Raw genomic sequence first — 12447 nt, forward strand, 5'->3', positions numbered from 1 at the left:
TTGGATGACCTGTGCATGGAGAATGATTTTTTACATTTTTAATGGTTGGGAGGGTGAAGCCTAATATTTCATGACATGTTAAATTCAAACATCAATGTTATAAATAAAATTTCACTGGAATGCCTCCGTGTTCATTTACCAACCTGTTGTTGATGGCTGATCTTGTGCCACACAGGCACAATTCAGTGGAATAGTTGCAACAGAGCCTGTCCGTCCTGCAAAGCTCAGTGTGTTTACTATCTGGCACCAGACAGAGAAAGCTGGCCGACCCCTGCTTTGGGGGCACACGGGACTGGTCTGTACCTTCCACTCCCCAAACAGTCGTCATCATCCACTCTTGGCCAAGTCACTCTTCCATGTTTATTAAAATATACACATGACTTAATGCTGGATGGCACAACGGCTAACATCAGTGACTGAATGAAGCTCAAAATTACCTCTTCAGGCTGGAATGTTCTGTGGAAATCAACAGAATGAAACTTACAGTTCAGGCACTAAGTCCTGTGCAGTGTTCAATCAGACTGTATGGAGGCCTGTTGTATTGATGAAGGAAGATCCAAGATAAACACAGAAGCAACTGGAGAGAGAGGGTCAAAGATTTTCCCAGCAAGCAGAAATGTTCGATGATATGTGCATGGATACAATGGGCTATTCAGGAAAGGGTAAGACTAAACCTGTAAGTGTACCCCGTTTCTTGGCTCCCGCTTTGGGATGAATGAATTAAAAAATTTAGTGCTAAGATTAATTATACATAATCATTGTTTAAACTTTTTTTGCTAATTAGATGTCCAAAATAATTTTCTTGGTAATAAATGAAAAGCACCCACATTTTTCTTCCAATTAGATCTGCACATTTTAAGCTTACAATTGAAACTCATGGCACACAGTCATATTAAGATGCTTTTAGGGGACAGATGACCAAGAAACTCTTACCTGGCAAAGGCCCCTTGAGGAACTATTTAAGAAACTGAAGCAAGGCAGTATTAATTAGGAAGCTGATTAGTCCTTATTAGAACAACGGCATACAGCTTAGCTGGCTTAGATCTGGAGGGAGACTTGGAAATTATCTCCTACTCTTTGAATTTTGGTATTTACCTCAATAAAAATGAGAGTCAAGGACCAAAGACTTGGGCTTAACCCACCCTCTTGTCCTGCCATTTGACACAAGGCACCTTTCGTCTCCTCTGTTAAATATGGATGATAGTGATCCTCTGTTAAATATGGATGATAGTGAGGATCATCATGAGAATTAAACTCAAAGGATATAAGAAGACCACTGGAGTGGAGAGCTCCATAAGTGTTTTAACAACACAAATTGCTTTTTAACCTTATGTATATTTCTACCTCCTTTGCAAAAAAGGTATGATCATCACTGGGGTCAGAGAGTGATAAATCCAGCCTCAAATTCCTCATGGGTAGCATCTGCAAGCACATTGCTACAGGTGAGAAGTATGACCAGGGTGCTCAGGCAACAAAAAGCAACTAAGGTCAGGCATGCTCCCAGGTATGTCCAGGTCTGTAGGAGACACAGGGCTTCTTTATGCTAAGGTATTATCGTGAGGTGCTGATGGCGAGCAGGTGACTGAGCAGGGCCTGTTGTCCATGTTGCTTTTTGCCACCCTTCCATCTCACTCTCACCTTGACAAACTGTCCTGTCATTTTGGGACCAGAGGCAAAATCCTTTCAACAGGCTTCATGGATGAAGTCACCTTGTCACAAATTTGTACAAGTTTTCTATCTCAGGGCTGGGGATAGAGTGCTTGCCTCCCATGCACAAGGCCCTGGGTTCAATCCCCACCTAGCGCCACCAATAAATAAATAAATAAAAGTGTTGAGACAAGTTTTCTATCTCTACAAGCTGAAGAATGCATTTTTCTCAAGCACTATTAAATTTATGTTAAGGCAATAAAATTTGAGTAAAATGAAAAAAAATCCATCCTATTTGAAAAGGATGAAACAAATGGCATTCAGGGAAGTGTCCCTAGCCTTCTGTTTCATTCTCACCAAGCCCAGAAATTTAGGCCTATGAACAGTGCCCAGGATGGTTCTCTTGGCCACCATTTGCCAATTCATCACAAGGCTTTCTCACCTGAACTAACAACCTCTGAGAAGTCTAACAGCAAGAAGCAGACCAGGAACACAAGTCAGATAAGAGAACAGGGACCCCCTTTACTACCACCTTTAACCTCATTGGTGGTTTTAAATATAGATTTTTCTCCCCATGCCCATGTACAGTGTCCTCAACTTTCGTGGGCCATTAACTAGGAGCAGTGCTAGGACAGCATTTCAGGGGCCTTTTCTTTGCATATTATTGACCAAGTTTCTTCAAGATCCTAGATTACCAAATGCAACATTCATGGTAAATGTTCTCATTTGTCAACCTGCTTGAAAATTGAGGTCTTCTCACTAAAACAGAACTGATTGTACAGAGCCTCTCAGCAACACAGATACCCATAGATGAAGTGTCCCTGGGGATATGAGATAGAAAGACACTTCAATACAACCAACAATAAATACTGTTGAGGATGTGGGGAAAAAGGTTCACTCACACATTGCTGTTGGAACTGCAAATTGGTACAACCACTTTGAAAGCAGTATGGAGATTTCTCAGAAAACTTGGAATGGAAACACCATTTGACCTAGTTATCCCACTCCTTGGCATATATCCAAAGAAAATCAGCATGCTACAGTATCACAGTAACATCAATGTTCATAAGCAGCTCACTTCACAATAGCTAAGCTATGGAACCAACCTAGGTGCCCTTCAATAGATGAATGGGTAAAGAAAATGTGGTATATATACACAATGGAATATTACTCAGACAAAAGAGAATGACTTACTTTTGCCAGTAAATAGATGGGGACTATCTTGCTAAATGAAATAAATCAATCCCTAAAAACCAAAGACCAAATGTCCCGATATGTGGATGGTAACATACAAAGTGGGTGGGAGGGCAGAATAGAATTTCAGTGGATTAGACAAAGGGGGAATAATGGGATGGGAATAGGGAAAGACAGTAGAGTGAATCAGACTTAACGTTCCTACTTCATATATGAACACCTGACCAGCGAAACTCCACATCATGTACAATCACAAGAATTGGATCTTAGGTTATACTCCATGTAGGCATAGTATGTCAAAATACATTCTACTGTCTTGAGTATCTAAAGAGAACAAACAAGAAAAATGACTTCAACTTACAACTTGTACATTGCATGTCACTCTGAGGCCATACACCCTCCTCCTACTTTCTGGGTGGTAGGTACCCAAAGGCATAGCCTGGTACATGCCCAGTATGACTCCATGAGGTCCAAGCCACCTGTGCCACTTCTTGGTGATGAAGATAGTAGAGTATTCCCTCAGAGACTAGGGGTCACATCTTGATGGTAGACTTTCAAAAATTCATGCAACTTCAAGTTATTGTTCATCTTGTAGCTGGGTGACCTGAACTGGTCCCAGGAATGTCTCCTTGATGGGGGCAAAAGCTCCAAATGACATAAGCACTCCCACCAGCAGCAGGAAATGAATGAATCAGCGCTATGGACTGGTCCACAAAGCACTTCTTTATAGTGAATGGACAGCATCTGCTGGGGAGTACACATCTCGCCCAGATCCCAAAGAGTGTGGCCATCCCTTTTGAAGCACCGGAGGTTTTCAGAATCACTCTGGGCTTCCTCAGATTGGATCAAACTTCAAATTTTGAACCTAAATAATTTCTCACAGGATTGTCAATCTTTTCATTTCTTCCTATCTTTCTTGTTCTCCCTCCCAGCCCAGATGTGAGGTTCATCAAGACACAGACCATAACCCCTTCTAGTTATATATCTGCATGCCTTTGAGTAGTCCTGACCCACAGTGGACACTCAATAAACATGTTTCACCGAACTAAATGAAAGCATTTACTGAAATATAAAGAAATACATGTTTCTAACTTACACGGATTTATTATACTTAACTAAAACCCATTTTGTGAATTACCACAGGTTTCTCAAGAGTATCATTTTATACTACTGCGGTAGCCTACCATATTTGTAGACAAAAGTTGTGTGTGCTTTGGATTCTTTCCCATTTTCTAAAACCTTTTCTGACTGGATTTGAGTGATATGGAGCTATTAAAGAATACAAAAACACAGGTGGCTGAAGACAAGGTCACCAAGTCTCTGCCTTGCTGGGGGAGTTTCCTGGTGATGGTGGTTTCATGGTAGAGAAAAGGCAGGGGGATGGCCAGGGGCTCCTCTGGCTGGTGGAGAGCCAATGGCCGTGGGCATCTTTGGCTCATGGTCTCCTTTCCTCTTGGGGGGGGGGGGCTACCCTTCACCTCTCCCCAACACTGGGTTTAACTTACTTTTCACAGAGGTCTCGTATTTGGTTCGGCTTGAAGGCAGCAGCTGACAGGGAGCAGGGACTGGTAGGAGCCGACAGTGGACTCTTGAGGGTCTGCACCGAGTGCCTGCGGCTCCTCCTGCGGTCAATGCTCTGGTGCTCACCCCCACTGCCACCAGAACACACGCTGGCCCTCCTGCGGTCCCGGAGCCCACTGGGGGGTGGCTCTGCTATCTCTTCACCATCCTCATGCTTGAGCGCCACCTGAAAAAGCAGAGCATACCCAGGGCAAGGTCAGATTTGACAGCCTATGACTTAGGCCGTAACTTAGCATGCCAGGTTCGCCCTAATGTGGCTTTAAGGCTGTTTATTCCATCTTGTCACAGCAAGATCTTCCCAACCCTGTGCATCCAGAAGCCAAGCAGTGTCTGCAAACAAAAGGTGCATTCTTCCAATACAACAGGTACATAAAGGACAACTGAGAGCATAAGGAAATCTGAGTAAAATTTGTAATCATATGAGATCTAATTCACCCTTGCTGTGAGCATTTGCATTTCTTTGGCCTTCATCTGTCCCCGTCCCATAGTTCTCTGCTCCAGGAGTCACAGACCCTCCTGAAGGCCAGTAGGGACCACATCCTGATCATTTCTGAGCTGCTTTTCCTAAAGAGGGTGCTGCGAAGAGCACAAGAGAGATGAGGGCCATGAGATCCAGCAGAGCAGGAACCGTGGCTTCCTAAGTCTTTCTGGGAACCTAGTTCAGCAGGTGTAGTGCTTGATTTCAGAGTCCTGGCTGACAGCTGCTATGCTCTCAGCCTACCCTCAGCTGCAGCCCAGGGTTGGGGGTGGAACCTGTAGCTTCACTAGACAGCCTACACGTGCAGTCACAAGACACAACAGGAACAGACTCAAGCTCTAGAATAAGGTTTTGTTGGGGTTTTTTTTGTTATTGTTGTTAAATATCCCAATAGTGATGCATAGTTGCAGAGAATAACTGACTTATACTTTGCTACTTTGGCTTTAATGGGGAAACCTGCACCAACTGGCACTGTATACTTTTCCATTTTCCAAGGGATATTTTAGTCTCATTTCTAATTGGTGCACCCTGCAGAAACCCAGATTGTCCAGCTGTTCATCTTGCTCCGTCCTGGATTTTACTCGGGGGATATTCAACTCCAGTTAGAGCCCACTATCTGGCCTTTTATATAACTCTCTCCCAACTTGCAGCCAGTTCTGCTCCTTAGTCTCGCCTACTCCTCTTAGCTGCAGGCTGTACACATCTGCATCTCTGGTTCTTTAGTTTTTTTATATGTATACTCTAAGAACGGACCATCAAAAGAGCACAAGTTTTCATTTATCTAACAAAGGAGGTAAAAGATCTCTACAATGAACATTGTAGAACACTGAAGAAAGAAATTGAAGACAACCTTAGAAAACGGGAAGACCTCCCATGTTCTGGGACAGGCAGAATTAATATTGTGAAAATGGCCATACTACCAAGAGCAATGTACTGATTCAATGCAATCCCCATAGACATTATTCACAGTTAGGAAAAACAATTCTTAAATTTGGAAGAATATAAGAGGCATCACAATACCTGATTTGAAATTATACTCCAGAGATATAGTAAAAAAACAGCATGGTATTGGCATCAAAAAAGACAGAAAAAAATAGAAAAAAAAATAGAACAGAATAGAAGACAGAGACATTCACATACTTATAGCTGTCCCATATTTGACAAAGGCACCAAAAATATATTTTGGAGAAAATAGCCTTTTTAACAAATGGTGCTGGGAAAACTGGATAGCCATACAAAGATGAAACTAGAACCCCCATCTCTTACCTGGAACAAAGCTCAAAATGGATCAGAAACGTAGGAATTAGACCATAAACTTTGCAACTGCTAGAAGAAAACATGGTGCATACACTCCATCATATAGGTGCTGGCACTGACTTCAGACTGTCAAAGTGCAAGAAATAAATCAAGAATCAATAAGTGGGATGCCAAACTAAAAAGCTTCTTCACAGCAAAGGAAGCAAATATGGGAAGAGAGAATCTATAGAAAAGGAGAAAATCTTGGCCAGCTACTCCTAGTAACAGGGATTGTTATCCAGAACACAAATACCCTGATCAATAAGTAGGCATAGGAACTAAACTTCTCAAAAGAAACAAATGGCCTACCAAAAAGGTTCAGCATCACTAGCAATAAGAAATGCAAACCAAGATTTTATCTTAGTGTAGTCAGAACAGCAATGATCGAGAATACAAACAGAAAACAAATTCTAGCGAGATTGTGGGGCAGGGGGAGGAACACTTGTACACTGCTGGTGGGACTACAGACCAGTACAACCACTCTGGAAAGCAACATGGAGATTCCTTTAAAAACTAGGGATAGAACCATTATATGACCCAGCTATCCCACTAATTGGTATTTTCCCCCAAAAGATCTAAAATTGGAATATAACAGTGACACAGCCACCTTAATGTTTATTGTAATAGTAAAATAATGAAATTAACTCAGGGAAGATCAGTAATATAGAAGAAATAGGTCAAGAGGCAGAGTGGAGGGATGGGTAAGGGGAGGCAATGCAGAATGAATTCTTAGAAAAATCATGTGCATGTATAAATGTACCACAGGGAACCCCACTTTCATGCATAGATAAAAACCAATCAAATATAAATAGATGAGTGACAGGAAGTCTAGGAGAGGAAGGAGTATGGGAGAAGGGAGGGAGTATGGGAAGGAAAAGTTTTAGTTGTAACTATAAAGCTTTAATAATAAAAGAGCACCAGTTTTGGTGTTGCCTAGACCTTTGTATCATGATGGTTGTGCCATGAATGAACCAGGTGTGGCCTATCACAAATCCCCTGCCCCCTCTCTGGCTCACCTAGTGAGAACACTACTCGCAGATTTGTGATGAGGATAACTGGCATCAAGTATGTAGGGATGGGCCTCTGTCCAGTACCCAAGAAATGGATGCCCTTTCCCCGCACAAATTCTTAGATGAAGTGGCCCAGGAAGTCCCTAAATTCCTCCATTACACAGAATGAGGTGAGCCAGGCTCCATGAAGTTCAGCATTCTTTCAGGAACTATGGAGCCACATGGTTTTAAGTCCCTAAGCATGAAAGTTCTCTACTCTTGAAAGTACTCATAACCCAGTCCTTCCATGTAAGAGAAAGGGGAAACAATGTGAAGACCCAGTACCTGAGCCCACCAGTACCTGAGTCATGCAGCCTATGAACAGGAGTGTGTTCTCCTCAATCTGCCCCACTCCCTGCTTTCTCCAGCTCTCAGGTAAGAGGGATTTAGGGTGAACTCTTCCATCTACGTGACAGATGCGTTTCATAATAAGCTCTTGGATGTAAGAAGGCAATTTAACAATCTTTTGAGAAGTTTGAGGCAAGATTTGATAAGAGTTCACCTAATGCTCTATCTTTATAAAAATCTCTTTAGACATTTTCTCTGGAGTCTCCTTCTCTACTGTAACTAAAAATGAAATTATGCATTTGGTCACATTTGTCAATTTCAGAAATTTAAGCAACATCCTTTGGAGAAGATTTGAGAACCAGCACACACCTTAGCAAGGGCAGTAGTTTTGAACATTCCTAATGCATTATTTTTTCCTTTATTTCTCATATGAAAATTCTAGACCATTTGAACTTATTGTGACCTGAAATGTTGATTCTGCTTCTTATTAAGCACACATTGGGGATGAGAAGATTAGGGTTTAGAGTAGAGTTCAGATATTTCTAATTCCTTGTCTAACCTCAGAGACCTGAGGATCAAATAACATTCCACTCAATTCCTACCAGGGAGGCACAGAGTAAAATCTGCTTTCACTGCCCTGTGTCAAAGAGGAGGAAAACAATCAAAGTTGAAAAGGAAAATAAAAATCTGGGGAAATTATCAAGGCAACATCAAGTAGAATTCACCTGGAGCTTTCTAACGTTCCAACCCTTGACAAAATATTTCCTTAAAAAAGGAAAGTGTAGGAGGGGGCGAGTAGATGCAGAATCCCAGCAGAACCAAAGGCAGCTCTGGGCTTGGCCCCCAGGAACAATGTACCATGAAAATTTGGCCTAGTATCACTGATGGTTTTCATAAGAATTCTGGAGTTACCAGTGCCAGTGATGTCAGGAGGAGAGAATTCACTTGCACATAGAGGGCCATTCCAAATCCTCCAGATGCTAGAACCCATGCAGCTCAAAGTCAAGAATACAAAGGTCTAGGAAACACCTAGAGAACCACTCTCGAAACCAAGCTTTGCAGCATCTGTGGCGAGTGTCAGGACTGATCAACTACCAGGGCAATGAGTGTCTTCCAGGGGAAGAGGATGAGAGTGAGTCTGTGCTGAAAGATCTCTAATGGTTCCCAAATGATGGGAGTGACCCATTCACTGGACCCGTCATCAATTATCTTCTAGGTCTTTCAGTTAAATATAAAGCACTGTAAACTTAAGCCTCAGGCAAGGAGCAAATAAAAGCCGGAACTCAGCACTGATGGCTTGCACACCCCCACTTAACCAGGTCGTAGTTAGGAGCAACTCAACTGCTGTGACAACCTCAACCAGTCTGAGGCCACTGAATGATCTGAACCTTCTTTTTAATTTAAAAAGAATCTGAGGATAGATTTTATGGTGTTTTTATTGAAAAAAGTCTAAGTGTATAATATGGTTAACAATGTTGCACAGATCTCTAGAACTTATTCATCTTGTATTACTTAAACTTTATTCCTATTTGATTAGCAACGCTCCATGTTTCCCTCCCCTTATCCTGTGGAAACCACCACTCTTCTCTTGGCTTCTCCAAGTTTGGCTATTATGTCTCATAATCATTCAATATGTCATCCTATGAACGGCCTATTTCACTTGTATCTTCTGGGTTCAACCATGTTGCAGATAAAGATTTTCTTCTTGTTAAAGGCTGAATAATACTCCAGTGCATAGCCGTACTACATTTTCTTTAACCATTCATCCATCCATCAACATTGTTTTCATACTTGGGCTACTGTGAATAATGCTACAGTAAACATAGGAGAAACCAATCTCTCCATGGTTCTGATTTTAAAACTTTTGGATAAAAACCCAGAAGTGGGATTATTGGATCATAGACATGGTAGTTTCATGTATTTGTGTGTAGATCCATTTGTGTGTGTGGTACTGGGAATTAGATCCAGAGCCTCACATGTGCTAGGCAAGTGCTCTCTACCACTGAGCCATATTCCCAGCCCCATTTTAAGTTTTCTACGTCTTTTTTACTTTTGGTCATGGAAATTCTCAACATACAGAATATAGAGTATATACCATGATGGGCTCATCACCTGTGATTGTGCAACAGTTACCAACTCATGGTCAATCTTATCCCATTTACACCCCACTCCTTCCCCGACCCCTTAGCCAATTTTTTAAAAAGGAAATTCAAGATCATGTTGTCTCATCTGTAAATACATTTATATCCCTAAAAATAGGATTTCTAAAAGAATGAACCTTCATACTATTGGCTCCACTTAATATCAGATATGGTAACGAGTAGAACCAACTTTCCTGCCCTCCTCCTTACCCTTCCTTCCACACAGGGGGACTGAACTTGGGGCCTTGCGCATGCTAAGTGCAGGCTCTAAAGTTGAGTTACACCAACAATCTGAACATCTCCAATGGAGATCAAAACCCCTTCGGTTGGCGTTTATACTGTTCCCCCTAACAGAGGCACTCTTTTTCTATATTGCTATCTCATACCTTCTTCCGATTCACACATATACAATCCAATTCAGCTTTCTGGTGAAATAGGTGTGACAGGAACATTTCACTGAGGATCTGCTGGTGATGCACTGTGACTGTCAATGTTGGGTCCCAGGAAATCCCACCTCCCTGCTTCCTCACCTTGTGCCGTTTCTTCCAAGTTAGGCTTGGCCTTTAGACTTGCTTTGGCTTCTGGGCCATTGGTAAATATAATGCAGGCCTCTGAATTCAAAAAGCATTCATGTGTTAGGCCTTGCCTTTCTGAAATGCTATCATGCAAAGAAGTGTGGGCCAGAAGAGGTGGCCCAGCCAAAAGCCAGCATCAAATTCCAGAGAAGGTGGATGAGGCCACTCTGTCCCTGTGAATCCATGAGACAACTATAGCCATATTAAAACTTCCCAGCAGAACCAGAACCAGACCTGACCCATAGAATTGTGATCTCTGTTGTTCAAGGCCCCTAAGTTTTGGGGTGTATGTTATACAGCAAAAGATAATTGTTACATATTTTATCACCTACGAAATGGAAGAATCTTAAGAAATAGAATCTATGAATTAGTCCTAAAAGCAAGAGCTATTTCTCACCCTCAAAGTCTTCAGCCTTAAGATGTCTTTTTAAGATGCCTTTCCCCTTACAGAGACCACATATTCAGAACTGAACGTTAGCACACATAATCTGACAAGATTTTTTTTTTGTTCTGGCAATCTATGTATTTGAAAAATCATATGAGACTATAAAAATTCAAATGAATTTAATTAAACATGGATCAAATCACCTTTATGAAATGGAATTAGATTACATGAAATTGGGCTTGTCCCAGAAAGTCCAGGACATATGGCCACCAGACATTCTTCACTGTTAGGAAGAATGCTACAAGTCCACCCAAATTCTCTGCAGGCCCTTGAGAATAGTCAAAGTCTTGTGAGAATGACAACTTTCTTACTGCCCCTACACATACATAGTGGAGCTGGCAATGGGGCTATATTTACTTCTTGTGGACACCACCCCGCCCCCTGTTGCCCCCGACTCTGCCTAAGACCTGAAGCATTCTGTTAACTTGAAGTATTTTTCAGGGCACCTGGCCAACAGTCTCATAAAATGCAGGATACTGGAAGAAGACCTTCAATGACAGCTTTTACTGGACTCCTTTCCTGTGCCCCCAGGCTAAACAGAGGTGCGAGACGTGACTTGGGGAACAGACAGTCGAGTGTTTCCTGCGGACTGTTAGCAATGGTTCCCACAGAGACAAGGGGCATGTTCATCAGATCCAAACAATAGGGTGGGGTGGGCAAACAGCAGGAGTCCCTTTTACTTGCCAAAGGTTTCATGGAGATGGTATCTCAGGGGACCCCTGAATGAGGAAAACTTAGCCCGCTGGAGAATGGAAAGGAAGAACACCCAGGCTGAGCAAAGAACAGATAAAGGAAAGCTCCCCAAAAGACCCGCTTTTCCTGCCCAAGGAATGAAAAGTTGAGTGTGGCTGAAACTCCAGAGACATCTGGGAGTGGTGAAGACCATGTTACACAGGCACGAAGGCCACAGACTGTATGTAGGGCTTTGTCCCAAGTAGGTTTGATCCTGCTGGTCACGAAAAGGTCACTCATTCTTGTCTCCCTAAACACAAATGGCAGATTGTTTTCAGTCTTCCAAACCTCCACCGCTGCCAAGATGGACCTCCTCCAGTGCTTTCTTCCTCCTCTGGACCATCACAGGAGACGGGCCTTTCTTGCCCCTACTGCAATCTTTTATGGGGGGCGGGTACCAGGGATTAAACCCAGGGGTGCTTAAGCCCCTCAGTGACATCCCCAGTCCTGTTTTTATTTTAATAAAAGGTTTTGCTGAGTTGCTGAGGTTGGCTTTGAACTCAAGATCTACTGCCTCAGCTCAGGCTCCTGAGCTGCTGCGATTACAGGCATGAGCTGCCATGCCTAGCTCTCAATCTGCCTCTGGATAAGCATGCTCGCAGTCCTGGGTTCTCTGACTTGTGTACTTGGTTACTACATCCCCTTAGGGTGCTGGTCTGGTCTTGTTTGTTCACTGCTATGTCCGAGTCCTAGATAGTGTCTGGCACTAAGGTGCTTAATAAAGTTTTGTTGAATGTAAAAATTGATGGCCAAATGAATCAGAAGACCTTGCAATAAGTAGTACCAGCAAGAAACCACAAGGGCCAGGGCTAGGGAATGATGTAGAGAAAGGGGCAAAGTTATTCAGACATCAAACTTCTAAATGTGGGGACCCAGGAAAGATAAGGGAGTCCAGGACAACTCTACATTTATAACTTCACAGACGTTGCTGTTTGTAGAGGTAGAGAAACAGAAGGATTTTTGTTTGGGGGAAGAAAATAAGGGGTTCATGTAGGACTGGTTGCATTTAGGGTGCAGGCTT

General features: G+C 42.5%; 1 protein-coding gene across 9 annotated transcripts in view; it reads right to left on the reverse strand.

Annotated features, from left to right (window-relative positions):
- The window catches only part of Fhod3 (formin homology 2 domain containing 3), a 425688-nt gene that overhangs the window by 137494 nt on the left and 275747 nt on the right, over window positions 1-12447 (reverse strand). For all 9 annotated transcript variants that reach the window (XM_076837398.2, XM_076837397.2, XM_076837399.2 and 6 more), the window contains exon 10: window positions 4347-4588. In XM_076837398.2, coding sequence (XP_076693513.1) covers window positions 4347-4588 — 242 coding nt within the window. The remainder of the gene's footprint in view (window positions 1-4346; window positions 4589-12447) is intronic.

Source organism: Callospermophilus lateralis, chromosome 17 (genome assembly GCF_048772815.1).
Source record: "Callospermophilus lateralis isolate mCalLat2 chromosome 17, mCalLat2.hap1, whole genome shotgun sequence".
Classification (NCBI taxonomy): Eukaryota; Metazoa; Chordata; class Mammalia; order Rodentia; family Sciuridae; genus Callospermophilus; species Callospermophilus lateralis.